General features: G+C 36.7%; 1 protein-coding gene across 1 annotated transcript in view; it reads left to right on the top strand.

The window, feature by feature from the left end:
* Window positions 1-17,008, top strand: part of LOC114049582 (lysosomal-trafficking regulator-like) — a 247,671-nt gene that overhangs the window by 144,452 nt on the left and 86,211 nt on the right. Inside the window, 6 exon segments of the mRNA XM_027870836.1 lie at window positions 3,192-3,329; window positions 5,050-5,248; window positions 8,428-8,559; window positions 14,458-15,094; window positions 15,468-15,645; window positions 16,870-17,008. The exon segment at window positions 16,870-17,008 is cut by the window's right edge and continues 37 nt beyond it. Of these exon segments, the coding sequence (XP_027726637.1) occupies window positions 3,192-3,329; window positions 5,050-5,248; window positions 8,428-8,559; window positions 14,458-15,094; window positions 15,468-15,645; window positions 16,870-17,008 (1,423 nt within the window).

Raw genomic sequence — 17,008 nt, 5'->3', positions numbered from 1 at the left:
TGAGCTCAATCAGTCCATCAGCTTTGGCCTCTCCAGTTGCAGGAATTACAGGAATTCACCACTACATATGGCACATTTGTTAAATTCAACAGCAGTTAATTAAAACTAGTTAGTCAGTTGCAGTAATATTTTCTCACCCTCTCAGTGTTTTTTGAAAAATTCTTTTATTGTTCTTAAAATCTTTAAGTCAAGACTTCTTCTGTCCTTAGGCAAACACCATCTGTTAATCTGCCCATGGTTTGGTAACTTCATTTTAACAAATAGAACTTAAATGGTAATTTTAAGATGAAAAAATTTAATGTTTTTTCTGGTTACTCAAGGCCAAAGGTTCCCCATCCCTGGTTTAGAGTATGGAAAGAGGGAGGTGTTAGGTGACTCTTGCATCAGTACATGCTAGAAGCAATGAAGTTTAGTGGCAAGAAGAATGGAAAAGGTAATGGATTCAAGACATGGCAGTGTGATGGAATTAATAGTATTTAGCAATTAATTGAATGTGGGGGGGGTGAATGAGGAGTAAAAGCTGAGTTCAAGGTTTAGAATGTGGTTGATTAGGAGAAAAGTAAAGGCATTAACAGAAATGGGGAAGCAAGAAGAATGTTTAGGGGAGTTTAGCAGAGGACTTAGGAAAGGGAAGGAGAGGGGAGGGGAGGGGAGGAATGTTTATGAAGTGCCTGCTATGTGCCAGGCACTCCTGAGTGCTTTGTAGATATCTCATTTGATCCTCATTCCAACTCTGGGAAGGAGGTGCTATTATTATCCCCATTTTATAATTGAGAAAATTAAGGCAAATAGATTAGGTGAGTTGCCCAGGCCACACAGGTAGTAAATATCTGAGACTTATTTTGAACTCAGGTTTTCCTGACTCCAGGCTCCATGCTAAATCCATTATGCCACCTAGGTGCCTGGCACATAGCAACCATTTAAGAAGTGCTTGTTGTTGACTGACTAGAGAAACTTGAATTTGGGTTGGTGGTGAAAAATCCAAGTAGAAGTGTTCAGTAGGCAACTGTAAATATGAGATTAGTTCATGAGAGAGGTCAGGAATAGAAATAAAGATATGGGAGCTATCCCTCATAAAAATGTAGTGGATAAGTTTTGCCAAAGGGAAGAGTATATAGAAAGAAGAGATATAGTGACAGAGTCTTAAGGAGCATCTATATATAAGGGTAAGAGGAAAAAAGTAAGAACCAGTGGAGACTGGAATGGCAAGTAGAGTATTTGCCCTAACATACACATTAAGTGAAGGACTTTTTTAGTGTACATAAGGGTAGGGTTTTTTCTTTCTTTTTTAGGGTTTATTAACTAGGCAATGACAGGAAAAAAAAATTTTAAGATATGAAACTGGAGCAACTTAATTATGCCTTTTGTTAGGAAAAGTAGGTGGTGGGAGTGGCAGTTATTCATAGCTAGTAGAGTTGAAGATTAACTTTGGACTTTGTATTTTGGGATGTCCATATTCTCTTATAAACAATCAAGAGTTCAATAAATATTTGAGAAGGATTTTTTTTTCAGGGAGGAAGAGAAGGGAGAAGATAAGAAGCAGCATGGCCACATGCAACTGGGAAATAAGAAATACAGGAAATGGAGTACAGAAATCCATTGTGCCCTACAGGAAAATTGAAGGGGAAGGGTATAAGAGAAGGGGGGGGAGAGATAGAAGGGAAGGCAGACTAGGGCAAGGGGTATTTGGAATGCATGCCATCTTGGGGTGGGGGAAGGGGTGAGATGGGGTGAAAATTTGGAAATCAAAATCTTGTGGAAGTAAATGTTGAAAACAAAAAACAAATAAAATATATTTCCAAAAAAAAAAAAGCAGCACGGGCCTACTGGATAGGGAGCCAGCATTGGATTTGAGAGGACATCGGTTTAAGTCCCACTTCTAACACATCCTGACTGTGTGATCCTGAGGAAGTCATTTTACCTTTTAATAGCCTAAACAAGTCTCTAAGACTCTTAAGTTACAAAGCGGTTGTTCTGTACAGATCATTTTCTCCCCGAGAGTTCCCTGTGCCAATGAAAGAATAGATTCAAGCAAAAAAAAAAATCTTCTGAGTCTGCATTTTCAAATGTAGTATTTCTCGTCACCCTGATCTGCAGAATGAGGGGTGGAGTAGGAAGCTAGATGGCTTCTGAGGTCCCTTCCAGCTTTAAACACGTGAGTCTATGAGCCCATGAAATTTTTTGCTGAGAATGGCATAGTAATCTGCAAGTTAGTTTGTTATTTGGAGTTTTATTATTTTAATTATTGCAAAAGATAAACTATGTAGTTTTAAACTTTATCAGTTATTTTGTTTCAGTGTCACGACTAATAATTTGTAACAACCTCCATTGATAGCATTATTTGAATAAGTGCTGCCTTTTAAGCAAGTGTAGGAAACATTGGATTTACTTGTGTGTTTACCATTTCAGTGCTGTTTTAACTTAAATTCACCAAGCAAAATAATAATGGTGTCTTTGTACATTGAGCAGATATTCACTTTTTAAGGTGAAATAGTCTTCTTAGGATACTTGTATCCCATTTACTGCCAAAATGTGATCATTTATTGAAGCTTCAAATACAAACATAGTGGAAAGAATGCTTTTGGAGTCAGACGACTTGAGACTTGATCTTGGTGCCCCTTCTTACTGCCTGTGGGACCTTGGGCAAGTTACTTAACATTTTCAGGCTTCGGTTTCCTCAACTGTAAAATGAAGGGGTTGGATTAGACGATCAATCCTTAAAGGCTCTTCCAGCTCTGCATAGAAAATTATTATTTTAAGAAAAAAAAATCTAAATACTACATATCTTGTGGATGCTTTCAGTTCCATTCGTTAACAATTCCTTAAGTGCTGACTAAGTATAAGAGTACTTTGAGTTCACTTCATTAAGCATTTATTAAGTGCTGACTAGATATAAGGTGCTTAGGATACACCAATTCAAATAAAACTGTTCTTGCACTCACGGAATTTGTGCCCTCGCTGGGGGGACAAGTACACAGAGAAATACAAAGTAAACACAAGGTAATTTGGTGTGGGAAGCTGCTGACACTGACGATCAGAGTTAGAGGAGTTAGTATTTACCTTTACTTCCAGATAAATTTGATCTTGTCGTTAAGATTATAGTTAAGGTGGTATGTAGAATGTATTTTTAGAAAGCCACTTACCATGTTCTAGCTTGCTGGTTGGCTAATTGATGTTGCTTATTTTTCCAGCAAGGTGTTTGGGAAGCTCTCTTGGCAGCGCTTGAAGTCCTTATTAGAGCTAATCACCACCTACAGATGTTTAATATCAAGCAGTTGTTGAAAGCTCGAGTGGTTCATCACTTTCTACTAACTTGTCAGGTTTTACAGGTACTTTTACCAAATTTGAATTGTTATGCTCCTTTAAAAATATTTTTTTTATTTGCCTCTTTAGTGCTTAGGATTATAAATTTTTGTAGAGAGATTAAATTTGTTCTGCTTGTCTCTTAAAGGTAGAACTAGAAGATTGATGTGGGAAGTATATAAAGGCAGATTTAGGCTCAGGGTAAGGACAAACTTCCTGAGAATTAAACAATCTAAAAGGAGAATGGGGGCATCAGAGTGGCACACTGGATAGAGTGCCGGGCCTAGTGGCAGGAAGACTCGTTTTCCTGAGTTCAGATCTGGCCTCAGACACTTACTAGCTGTGTGACCCCGGGCAAGTCATTTAGCCATGTCTGCCTCAGTTTCCTCCTCTGTAAAATGAGCTCGAGAAGGAAATGGCAAACCACTCCAGTATCTGTGCCAAGAAAACGCCAAATGGGGTCACAAAGAGTCTGACTTGACTGACGCAGTGGATCAACAACAAAAGGAGAATGAATTGCCTCAGACTGTAGTTGGTTCCATATCCAGTTATAGATAATAGTTAACATTTGCATATTGCTTTAAGATTCACAAACTGCTTTATATATGTTACCTCATTTGATCCTGTTACTTAAATATCAGTTGCTATTCCTTCCATCCTCTTGTATTTTTAGAAACTAGAAGAATACCACATCCCTCCAAATCTTCAAGGGAGGTGATTGCGTTATCACTGAGCTGAGAGGAAGGGTTAGGATACTTGTTGCTCTCTTCTCTTCTACTTCTGGATCCTTCTTCTGCTAAAGTCTCTAAATGGTCTTTTCTCTACAGAAATTCATGCAATCTAGTTATACCATCATTTCCTTATAGTCAGTTATTTTAGTAATTACTTTCCAGTACCCTCGAATTTCTCACCACCCTCTCTCTGCCCTTCCCCCTTGATCTTTGCTTATTTCTGCCTTGTCAATCCTCCTTCCTGGTTAACCTTTATCTCTTTTCTCCCAGTATTCCCCCCAGATTGCTGAGCATGAATGATGACGATCAGGTCCCGTCATTTTGCTTCCTCTTCTATTTCAAGGATGAAATTAACCTTAAAACAAGCCAAGAAAGTATTAACTGCTTTGATTTTGGTAGAGAGAGCTTTAGCAGATCTCTATATAATTATATTATGCCTCTGTTTCAGGCTTACATCATAGAATGTTAAAGTTGGAAAAGACCTTAGAAATCATGTAGTCCAGCTGGCTCATTTTGCAGATGTGAAAACTGACACCAACAAGGTTAATTGATTTACCTGAGGTTACACAACTAGTTAATGGGATAGAACCCAGGTATCCTTACTACCAATCTGTTGCTCCTTCCATTATGCCATCCCTGCATTGTCATTACTCTTTAGTGAATTCTCAATTTCATGCAGTGAGATAGACAAGTATTTAATAACATTCAGTAATAATAGTCTTTATTAATACTAATTATTGAATATAATTCAGTTCATATGTGCACTTTATTATAGCCAGTTAAGTCCTGTTTGCAAAAGTTCCTTGATTTTTGTCAGTTTGAAGACCTCTTTCCATGTAGGAATTCTGTTCCTGGAGCTCCCCTAGCCTGGAAGTGTCAGGACAGGCTTTGAGCCCAGTTCTTCCTGCCTACAAGCATCTATCTCCTATGTCATTCTCCTTTTAAAGAAATGTAGTGTGAAGTACAGAATGTTGTTATTTGATGATTCTCTTTAAAATAATGTTATTGTTTTCAGGTACACAAAGAGGGGCACTTGACATCCATGCCTCGGGAGGTCTGTAGCTCCTTTGTGAAAATAATTGAAGAAGTTCTTGGTTCACCCCCAGATCTGGAATTATTGACACTTATTTTCAACTTCCTTTTAGCAGTTCACCCTCCTACTAATATTTATGTTTGTCATAATCCCATCAACTTCTACTTTTCTTTGCATATAGGTAGGTATGTTCATGTATTATGTTATATTTAATTATCTTATTTTTTTCTTTCCACTTCATTCAAAGTTAAAAAAGGAGGGGAAGAGGAGAAGAAGAAATTTACATGATAACTTTATTATATATTAAAAGGAATGGCAAGTTGTATATAGTAGATTTGCAGTTTCATGGGTAATCTTTTTTTTTTTAACTATGCTATGTTATGGAAATGCTTGTTTTGTCCCATAAATTAAAAATAAAATAAATTTAAAAAAATTTTTTAAAGTAACATTAGGTGTTCATTAAGAAGTTTTGTGAAAGGCAACATCTGAGCAAGACTTGCTCCAGCTCAAAAATTGTCAGTGATACCTCACAGCTTTTTGAATGAAATATATACTCCTTAGCCTAGTATTAAGGATCTTCCACAATTTGCAACATTCTTTCCAGTGTTATTTCATTGCCTATTATTATCCCCTTGCCTATATACAGCATCTTTTGAGGTTGGTTAGATTTGACAGGACAAATCTGATTTAACCTGTGTATTATAATGGGACATGGAAGTCAGATTTTAAAGACTTTACCCATACAATACAAAAGAATAAGAATATTAAGCTCCCATTGCATGCAAAGTACTGTGTCAGACTATAGGGAAGATAGAAAAGCTAAATAACACATGATTCCTTCTCTGGGGCTCATTCTAGTGAAGGAAATAATTACATCCACAGAAATAGGCATAATATACAATAATGTACAGTAAATGCATTGAAGAAATAAAAAACGAAGTACTGTGTGAAGTCTGATGGGAAAAGTTGTTGGTGAGCATGGGGATCATGGAAGATCTCCTATAGAAAATGGCATTTAAGTTGAGCTTTTAAGGAATGTCTTAAATTCATTTCAGAAAAGAAGAGAGGACATTCCAAAGGGACATTCCATTGGGCCTAGATTTGCAAGAGTCCAGTGCCTATTCAGAGTCAGATCCTAGAATATTTTAGCTTGGAGCATGGAATGTTTGAAAGGGATTAATACGAGAAAAAGCTAGGTGCCAAATTGTTGAGGCCCTTGAATGCCAAACCAAAGAGTGTAAACTTCACTTAGAGAGAACAGAGTTATTCATCGAATACTTTTTTTTGGTGGGGGGGAGCAGAAGAGTGACAAATTTATATTTAAATTAAAAAAAGGTGTTTTTGGTAGCAGTATGAAGGATGGGTTGAAAGCAGAAGAGAATGAATATGTGAAACTCTCTAAGAAGGCAATTTCAAGACTACAGACAGGTAGAAATGAGAACCTATACTAGAATGGTGGCAGTAGGAATTGATGTTAGAAATTCTGAGAAGGCAGAATTTTATAGCACTTGGTAACTGCTTGGATATGAAGGATAAAGAAGTAGAAACAGTCAAAGTTACCCCTAGTATTGCAAACATGAGAGACTTAACAAATGATTATTCCACTCAGAGTAACATTAAAAAAAGAGAAGTATGTTTAGCAAGAAAGATAATGAGCTTAGTTTAACCCTCTTAAATTTGAAGTATTAATGAGACATTCTGGTGAAGATCACCTGTGGACAGAAAAGGAGGTCTGGAACTCTCTAAAGAAAGGTCAGGACTACAGATAGTCATTTAGGAGTCATCTGCATGGAATTGGTAATTGAAGTTGTGGAAGTGAATGAGACATAGAAGGTGCTTAAGCAATGTTTGATGAAGTTATTGTTTTAATGGTAGTAGTGATGGGAGGGGTGGAGTGTAATGATTAAACAGTGAATGAATAGTGAGGAAATAATGCCAGTGAAGATTGACTCCTTTTTCAAAGAGTTTAGTGGTGAAGGAAGGAGAGTATGGGTTTGAGAAGGTAGCAGGGTTGAGAGAAGGTTTTTTGGGATTGGTTTGTAGGATATTGAAGAACTACTCAGGTTCTTAGAGGAAAAAGATCCCAGTAGAGAGAACTGAAGATTTAATAGGAAATGATTAATGGTTCAATGTCTGCAGGAAACAGGACATCAAGTAGTTAGTGTGGTCAGCTTTGGTAAGGAGAAGGGGAAATCTCTTCCTCTTAGGAAGAGAAGGAGAACATACAACACATTTTGAGGTAGAGAGAAGAATATGTAACAGATGTTTGATAAGTAACCTTGAAAGTCAAGATAAGTTTGCATAGTGGTTGCAGTCATCAGGGTTTCCTCCACCCTGGGAAGTGAAGTAGAGAAGGTGACCCAGAGTTGGTATTGATGTGGTGGGTATTGTGGAAAGCGTAGAATGCTTGTGAAAGCATCAGTTGCCAAGCATTGTTGATTCTTTTTCCACATTTCTTGAGTCTATCCACTCATAAAACCACCACTCTAGTTCGTCATCTCTTAGCTGCTCCCTAGTTAGTCTCCCTACTTCCATTTTATTCTCTTTCTCCAATTTGTCCTTGACACTGCTCAAAATAATCTTCCTAAAGTACTACTATGACTGTATCACTCCTCTAGTCGAGAGCATTCAGTGGTCTCTATTGCACGAAGGATAATTTATTTTGGAGGTTGGCAGATGATCCTATTGAGGATATGGAAAGGATTGCATAAGTTGAAAGTTCCCAAAGAGATGTTAAAATATGATACTAAAACAGTGGTCTCAATGACATTAGGGAGCAAGGAAGGCTATCTTTGCCTGCTTTCCTATTAATTACTTCTCTGTAATCTATAAATAGGAATTTATTGAGACCTTGCCACGTACCCACCACTGTGATAGGTCTTTGTGAAGAATATGAGAGAAATAGAAAATTTAATAATCTTCTAAAGAACAAAGACCATATGGTTATGTACATAATGAAATGGGTCTGTAAATATCATTTTGGATGTTCCATCCATCAATGTAGATCACAACCTATCCATGTGTGCCCGTCCTATGCAATATGTGTCTTTATCCTCCCACAAATTAAGGATATAAGATGAATAAACAAGGGCTTTATCCTGAAAAGAAGTGCTAATTTTTGTTTGTAACTATGAATGCAATAGAAAAATTTTGTGTAAGCAAGAATAATCTGCTTACATGTTCCCCCCAAAATTATGTTGATATTTCTAGAATTAGTTGTAAATTTTTGGTTCTTTATTAACATTGAATTTAAGGCACTGAGTTAAAAGATTTGGTTTAATGAATTTCCATTTTTGTATGATTCTTTTTTTAAGGAAAAAATTTCTTAAATGTTAAATTGTTCCTCTTGTTTTATTCTAGATGGCAAGATATTTCAGGAAAAAGTACAATCAATCATGTACCTGAGACATTCCAGCAGTGGAGGAAAGAATATTGCTAGTCCTGGATTTACAGTTATAAGTCCATCTGGTTTTACTGCTTCACTGTCTGAAGGTACCATTGGCTACAACATTGCTTTCCCTCCCCTCCCCACCCAAAAAAACTCCTCATTTTTAGCCTTTAGGATGTATAAAAATATTTAATTTAGTAATATAATTTGAATAATTCCTACTAATTGAAGACTAAGCTGAGGAAAATTAAGAATATTTTTATGGAAATATAATTTTATCATATTCTGTGTGAAAAAGTAACTCAAAATAGCCTACTAAACTTCTGTTCAACCTGAATCCTCAGGAGAACTGATGAAACAAGATGTTCCAAGTAGAGGGAAATTCAAATAGTCTGGAGTTTTTGCCTTCATTCTAGTCTCAACCATGCTCATTCATCTTAATTATGTCTGGGTCCATTTCTCTTCCTTTTCCTGCCACCATTAGTTACCAGCTTTCTTCTTCTACCTTTGACTTAGCCCTATATTCACTGCCTTCCCTGTCTCTGGCTCTGTTCTATTCCATACCAGTTTTTTCATTTCCTATATAGCTTGGCCGTGTCTCTATCTCGAAACCATAAAATAGTGTAGGTATACACTCATCATTACTCAGATCTTTAGTTTATGTAAGATTCCACTTTTATTTTGTTTTACCACCAGAATGCTTGAACAGTTTTCTAGTAGTTTCTGTGACTTATAGTAAAAAAATAGTTTTAAAGTTAAATATAGCTTTAACTAATACCATGGTATTAGTTTTATTAGTAATTTTTCAAGAGTATGCGTTTTTTTTTTAAATTGTAAAACGTGAGAGTTGGAAGGGACCTCAGTATTCATCGTGTCCAACTTAAACACAAAAGAATCCCCGCTAGAACATAGCCAACAAGTGGTCCTTCTAACCTCTGCTTAAAGATCTCCAAAGGAGAACCCATCACCTCTGGAGGCAGCCCATTCCACTTTTAGATCTCTCTAATTAAGACTAAATTTGTCCCTTTGCAGCTTCCACTGCTTGGGCTAAACACAACAAGTCTCATCCCTCTTCCACATGACAGCCGTTCTTGATATGCCATGGATTCTAGGCCTTTTGCAATCGTGGTTACCTTCATCTGGACACTCTTCAACTTGAACAATGTTTTTTTTTTATACTGTGGCACCATGAACTAAACACAACATTCCTGGTGAAGTATGAAAAGAGTAGAACACAATGGACTATCATTTCCTTATTACTGGAAATTATGCCTCAATTAATGTAGTCTAAGATTCCATTAGTTTTTTTGGCTTTCATATCTCACTGCTGAGTCAGTCAATAAACATTTATTAAGCACCTGCTATGTGCCAGACACTGTGATAAGCTCTTTGGATACAAAAAGTGGCAAAAGATAGTCTTTACCTTAATAGGAAATAATTAAGAGAGGGAAAACCCTAGAATTAAGAGGAGTTTGGAAAGGCTTTCTTTAGAAGTTGGGATTTTATTTTATCTTATTTTTTTAAATTTTTAATTATTTATTTGTTTTCAACATTTACTTCCACACCACTTTGAGTTCCAAATTTTCACCCCATCTCGCCCCTCCCCCCACCCCAAGATGGCATGCATTCTAAATATCCCTTCCCCTAGTCTGCCTTCCTTTCTATCTCTCTCTGCCTTCTCTCATCCCCTTCCCCTTCAATTTTCCTGTAGGGCATGATGGATTTCTGTACCCCATTTCCTGTATTTCTTATTTCCCAGTTGCATGTGAAAACATTTTTTTAAACATGTGTTTTTAAAACTTTGGGTTTCAAATTTTCTCCCTTCCTTCCTCCCCACCCACCCTCCTTGATAAGGCAAGCAACTCGATACAGGTTATATATATGCAGTTATGCAAAACACTTCCATAGCAGACATGCTGTGAAAAACTAACTCTTATTTCCCTTAATCCTATCCTACCCACCCATTTATTCTATTCTTTCTTTTGACCCTGTCCCTCCTCAGAAGTATTTGCTTCTGATTACCCCCTTTCCCAATCTGTCCTCCTCTCTATCATTCCCCTACTGTCTTGTCCCCTTTCCCCGCTATTTTCCTGTAGGGTAAGACAGATTTCTACACCCAATTGAGTGTGTATGTTATTCCCTCCTTAAGTCAAATCCTATGAGAATAAGATTCACTCATTCCTTCTCACCTTCCCCCATTTCCCCTCCACTGTAAGAGCCTTTTCTTTTCTGTTAGTTTTTTTTTTTGTGAGATAATTTACCCCATTCTACCTCTCCCTTTCTCCTTCTCTTAGTATATTCCTCTCTCACCCCTTAAGTTTATTCTCCAGATATGACCCTTTCATTTTCAACTCACCCTGTGCCCTCTATCTATCTATATCTATATATACATACATATAATTTTTTCCCCCTCCAACTACCCTAATACTGACAAAGGTCTCATTATTACAGATAATATTCCATGCAGGAATGTAAACAGTTCAACCATAATAAGTCTCTTATGATTTTCTCTTTCCTGTTTACCTCTTCATGTTCCACTTGAGTCTTGAATTTGAAAATCAAATTTTCTATTCAACTCTGGTCTTTTCATCAAGAATGCTTGAAAGTCCTCTATTTCACTGAATGACCATTTTTTCCCCCAGAGGATTATACTCAGTTTTGCTGGGTAGATGATTCCTGGTTGTAATCCTATCTCCTTTGCTCTCCGGAATATGATATTCCATGCCCTGCGGTCCCTTAATGTAGAAGCTGCTAAATCTTATGTTATCCTGATTGTCTTTCTACAATACTTGAATTGTTTCTTTCTGGCTGCTTGTAATATTTTCTCCTTGACCTGGGAACTCTGGAATTTGGCTACAATATTCCTAGGAATTTTCCTTTGGGGATCTCTTTCAGGAGCAGATGGGTGGATTCTTTCCATTTCTATTTTGCCCTCTGGTTCTAAAATATCAGGGCAGTTTTCCTTGATAATTTCTTGAAAGATGATGTCTAGGCTCTTTTTTTGATCATGGCTTTCAGATAGTCCAATAATTTTTAAGTTCTCTCTCCTGGATCTATTTTCCAGGTCAGTTGTTTTTCCAATGAGATATTTCACATTGTTTTCTAATTTTTCATTCTTTTGGATTTGTTTTACAGTGTCTTGATTTCTCATAAAGTCACTAGCTTCCATTTGCTCTATTCTAATTTTTAAAGACGTATTTTCTTCAGTATTCTTTTGAACTTCCTTTTCCATTTGTCCAATTTTGCTTTTTAAGGCATTTCTTCTCCTCATTGGCTTTTTGGACCTCTTTTGCCATTTGGGTTAGGCTATTTTTTAAGGTGTTATTTTCTTCAGTATTTTTTTGGGTCTCCTTTAGCAAGCTGTTGACTTGTTTTTCATGATTTTCTTGCATCACTCTCAGTTTTTCCTCTACTTCTCTTACTTGCTTCTCAAAATCCCTTTTGAGCTCTTCCAAGGCCTGGGACTGATTCATCTTTTCCTTGGAGGCTTTGGATGTAGGAGCTTTGGCTTTGTTGTCTTCTTCTGGTTGTATGTTTTGATCTTCTTTGTCACCAAAGTAAGATAATGTAGTCTGACTCTTTTTGCACTGCTTACTCATGATCCCAACCAATTACTTGAGTTTTTAACTCTTTGTTAAGGTAAAAGTCTGCTTCCAATGTGAAGAGAGTACTGTCCCAAGCTTCGGGGGTTTGTGCAGCTGTTTTCAGAGGCACTTCTAGGGACCTGTAAATTTTCAGTTCTTCCAAGGTGTTATGATAAGGGGTGAGGTGTTTTCTCTCCACCACCACAACTAGCTCCACCACACCAGCATTCCTCCTTGACCCAGAACCGCCCCTCACAACTGTGACCCAGATCCAAGCACTGGTAGAGCAAGAGATTCCTGCCTCAGCACTGGCAAAGAGATCCCTGCAATCCCGCTTTTATCAGCCACTCGATTCCCCCTCAGTCTGTGGGCCAGAAGCTCAGGAAAAAGCTGTGGCCCCAGGCCGCGCTCGAGACTTGTGGCTGAGACCTAGCTCCTCTCTCACTGCAGTCACAGACTTTTCCCACTGACCTTCTAAGTTGTCTTTGGCGTTCATGGGTTGAGAAGTCTGGAAACCGCCACAGCTGCCTGCGATTCAGACCTCTGAGGCCTGCTCCAGGTTCAGTGTGCCCTGTGCACCCACACTGCCCCATGCTCCTCTCCCAGCCCGGTGCAATGTACCTTTCTGATCAACCATCCAGGCTGTCTTTGGCTGGAAATTTGTTTCACTCTGTCTTTTTGTGGGTTCTGCTGCTTTAGAATTTGTTTAGAGCCATTTTTTTAGGTATTTGGAGGGCTTTGGGAGAGAGCTCAAGACAGTCACTGCTTTCTCTCTGCCATCTTGGCTCTGCCCCCCCTAGTTTGAGTTGGGATTTTAGTTGGGACTCAAAGGAAGTTGCAGAAGCCAATAATTGGAGATGAGGAGGAAAAGCATCCCAGACATGGGAGACAGCTAGATAAAATGCCCAGAGCTGAGAGGTGGGGTGTCTTATTTGTGGAACAACAAAAAGACTGGATGGAAGGGTGGGAAGTAAGGTATAGGAAGGCTGGAAAGGTAGGGAGGAGCTAGGTTACAAAAGGCTTTGTGAATGTCAAAACAGTATTTTGTATTTGATTCTGGAGGTGATGAGGAACCACGAGAATTTATGGGGGGGGCGGTTAAGAGAGAATGAGGTGACATGATCGGGTCGAAGCTTTAGGAAAATCACTTTGGTGGCTGAGTGGAGGATAGATTGGAGTGGGGAGAAAACTTATTGACTGCTATTAACTAATGACTAATAATTATACTGACTCATATTAAACTTGAAGTCTATTACACTCCTTTTATCTTTTTCAGAACATCTGCTCTATTACTATACCTTTATCATCTTGTGCCTATGATGTTAATTTTTTTTGTACCCAATGTAAGATTTTACATTTTATGCCTGTTGAATTTCATCTTAGTAGGTTCAGCCCCATGTTTTGAGAGGTGTTGGGATCCTAACTCTGTTATCTAGTGTTTTTCTTACAAGCATCATTTTGTAATGTTTTGTTATTTTTATCAAAACTGTCACTTTTTTCATTTAAAAAAATTCATTCACATTTCATGTTATTATAGTCAAGTTTATATTTTCTTCCATTTGTCTCCAATATTGCTTTTTCTCCTTGAATTAGTATTTTTTAAATTCCTCTTCCTCTGCAAAGAAAATACTTTGTTTCTTTTTTTGTTTGCTTAATTAAGACAACTCTTCCAACAGAGTTTCTTTCCTGCTCCCAAATCTCTTTCCATTTGTCCCCCCTTTTTTCTAGTTTTGGATCTTTGATAAATATATTAATTCCTTTTTTTCTTTTTTTCCTTTTATCTAATTATCCAATTCTTTCCCTCCTTTCTTTCCATCAGTTAGGTCAAGTAAATTCTGGATCCCTTTAGCATAGAAGCTAGCATCCCTACTAGCACCTCAGGAGCCTTCAAGAGCATCCTTCAACTCAACAATATTACTTGATTATAGTGCAGTAATTTCTTTAATAGTATTAACCCTGAGTAATCCAGAAAAGGTTAACTTGTGTGCATGGTAAACCAGAGAAGGATAGCATTAAAAAATGGAAAAAGAACAGGACTTAGAGTCAAAAGACCTGAGTTAGAATATCCCATATGACAAGTCACCTAACCACCAGACCTCATTTTCCTCATCTGTAAAGTTATAACTTGGATTACATGTACCCTAAGGTTCTAACCAGTTCTTAAATACTATGATCTTATGGTAATAAAATAATGCTAATAATAATAAATAACATAATCATACACATAATATATTTTAGAAAGAATTCCATCAAATTGGTTTATAGAAGTTTTGGTGCTTGAAAGTAAGTAGCAGTTATCCAGAAAATTCCTTTATTTAGTTCATACTTAGGTAGATCATTTTATTCTGTGAAGGCAGCTGGACCAAAGAAGTGTTTTAGATGTAATCTAAAATGTTGTTTCCTATCTGATTTTGTCAGGAAGCAGTACTCCGAGCATTATTCCACAGCAGAATATAATTCAAATACTACGCTCTAAAAGTGTACCAACATCACCTGCTTCTTCTCCACTGGTGCAGCCACGTAAGCTGTCAGGAGATTTGGGCTGGAGTGTTGACAATTTACAAAATGCTCCAGATGACATTTCTTCTATTCAACCAGAGAAGGTTAATTCTGGGGAGAATGCGGAAATTTTGAAAAAAGTCCACGAAGGGATATTCATCAGTAGTTGTGAATCAGCAAAAACCACGTGTGAATCAGAAGAATTACCTTCCCCACAAATTTTTGTCAATGATGTTCCAAAACCAGATTCAGAAGAATACCCATCAATTGTGTTGGATAGCAAAGATCCAAATGCAGATCTGAGATTTGATGGTGAAAGTCCTAGAGATGAGTTCTCCTTACGCCGCCCTGATAACATAAAGGGGCTTTCTTCATTTCAAAGAAGCCATAGTATTATTGCAAGTTTAGGGCTAGCTTTTCCTTCTCAGAATGGATCCTCGGCTGTTGCACGATGGCCAAGTCTTGCTGACAAGAACATTGTTCCTGAAGATTGGGAAAACTTTACCTTTACTCCAGGTTATGAACAAACTTATAAGCAAATTATAAGTACTGATAGGTATGCAAATACTGAATTTTTCTTTGAGAACATTAACATTCCTTAAAATTAAATGTGTCTATTTATTCTATTACTTCTTATAATTAGGATACATTTTAGTGACAAAAAAGATTCTCTTTAATTATATGTAGTATTTAATTCTATTTAACCATATAGAGAAAATTCTTTAATCAGAGAAAATTTTTCAAGATAGTTATGCATCTTAAATATCAGGGATGCTGTTGAGTAAACTTGTAAAAAAGTATTAAGTCAGGAAACTTGTTAAATGTTAGAGACTATTTGGTATTATAAGAATACATTGTTACTCTTACTGAATTCTGTAGTAAATGTCTTTCTTACTGTGGAGGTAATACTTTCTCTTTCTAATTTTTAGTTCAACTGAAGACTGTCTGGTCCTTATATGCTGTGGGTTATATGACCTCTTACGTGGAGTTCTTCTGATCCTGCCTGATATCATGCTTGAGCATGTGATGGACAAACTTATTCAAGCAGACACACTTATAGTTCTTCTCAACCACCCATCACCTCCTATACAACAAGGAGTTATTAAAGTAGGAAGAAATGTTATATGTGACTTTTAATTTAGAAAATATATGTAAATGAAATTGAATCTCAAATAGGATTATAAGATAACTAAAGCTTAACTCAATAGTAATAATGAACCAACCAAAAATCTTAGTCTTCTATTATTGTATTTTCATTCAATTGTAAGCTCCATTTAGTTCTCAATATTCTAGGTCAGTACAATATTTTGACAACAGATTTACACATCTGGTTACTTTCAAATCATTTGCAATGGTTTGGGGAAAATAGGCGTTTTGCAGATGGGATACTAAATTAATTTTGTCATATGAGTGTTTCTCAGATACATAGCAAAATGAATTTATCCATTTGCCTTTCACAGAATCAGATTTTGTAGAGTTAGAAAGAACTTGAGGGACCATCTCGTCCTCTCCGTATCCGAAAGGGATCCCCACTATGAAAATACCTGTTGAGTCATCATCTGTTCTTTGAAATGTAGTGTTTAAAAACAAAATACAAACAGAACTTTCGTATTTCTCAGTTTTTTGGAATAGGATTTGGTGACTCACTTCCAAAAAATTTATTATGTAGTTTAAAGCAATTATCTGATTGTTTTCTTCTGAGATAAAGAATGGATATTCTGTTTATAGCTTTGCCTAACATTATGCTGAGGCCAAAAGCTATTTCCCTAGGCATAGAAAAAAGTGCTGATTTTTCTGAGTCCTATGTAAATCTATCATTAGCAGTAAATATTAATGGTAGCTTAGTTTAATGGCAGTGTTTAAGTGTTTCTCAGATACATAACAAAATGAGGTTAAAGATTTACCTTTCACAGAATCACAAATTTTATAAAGTTGGAAAGAACCTCTGGAACCTTCTCGTTCCCACCAAATGTCCAAAAGGAATCCCCACTATAAAAATGTTTATCAAGTCATCATCCATTCTTTGAAACACAGTGTTTAAACACTATTACATTTCTCAGCCTTTAGAGTAGGAATTTTATCAATAGTTGAAAGCAATTATCTGATCATTTTCTTCTGAGATAAAGAATAGACTCTATTCAATATTATTTGAATACTTTGTTACTAACTCTGAATTCTAAAAAGCATGGTAAATGTCTTTATTATTGGAATGATAATACTTTCTCTTTATTTAAGTTAATTTCCTTCTCTAGTAAAGTTAATCAGAATGAATTGTAAATATATTTTTAATATAAGCATAATCAACTAAGTTGTCAATCCTTTTTTGCTTAGCTTCTTGCTGCATATTTTAGTAGAGCATCTAAGGAACAGAAAGATAAATTCTTGAAGAACCGTGGCTTTGCCTTATTAGCCAATCAGTTATATCTTCATCAGGGAACTCAGAAACTTTTGGAATGCTTCATGGAAATGT

This window comes from Vombatus ursinus, unplaced genomic scaffold, assembly GCF_900497805.2.
Source record: "Vombatus ursinus unplaced genomic scaffold, bare-nosed wombat genome assembly UNPS02014798.1, whole genome shotgun sequence".
Classification (NCBI taxonomy): Eukaryota; Metazoa; Chordata; class Mammalia; order Diprotodontia; family Vombatidae; genus Vombatus; species Vombatus ursinus.
The sequence above is the reverse complement of the archived record's forward strand: the minus strand, read 5'-3'. Positions and strand labels throughout refer to the sequence as shown.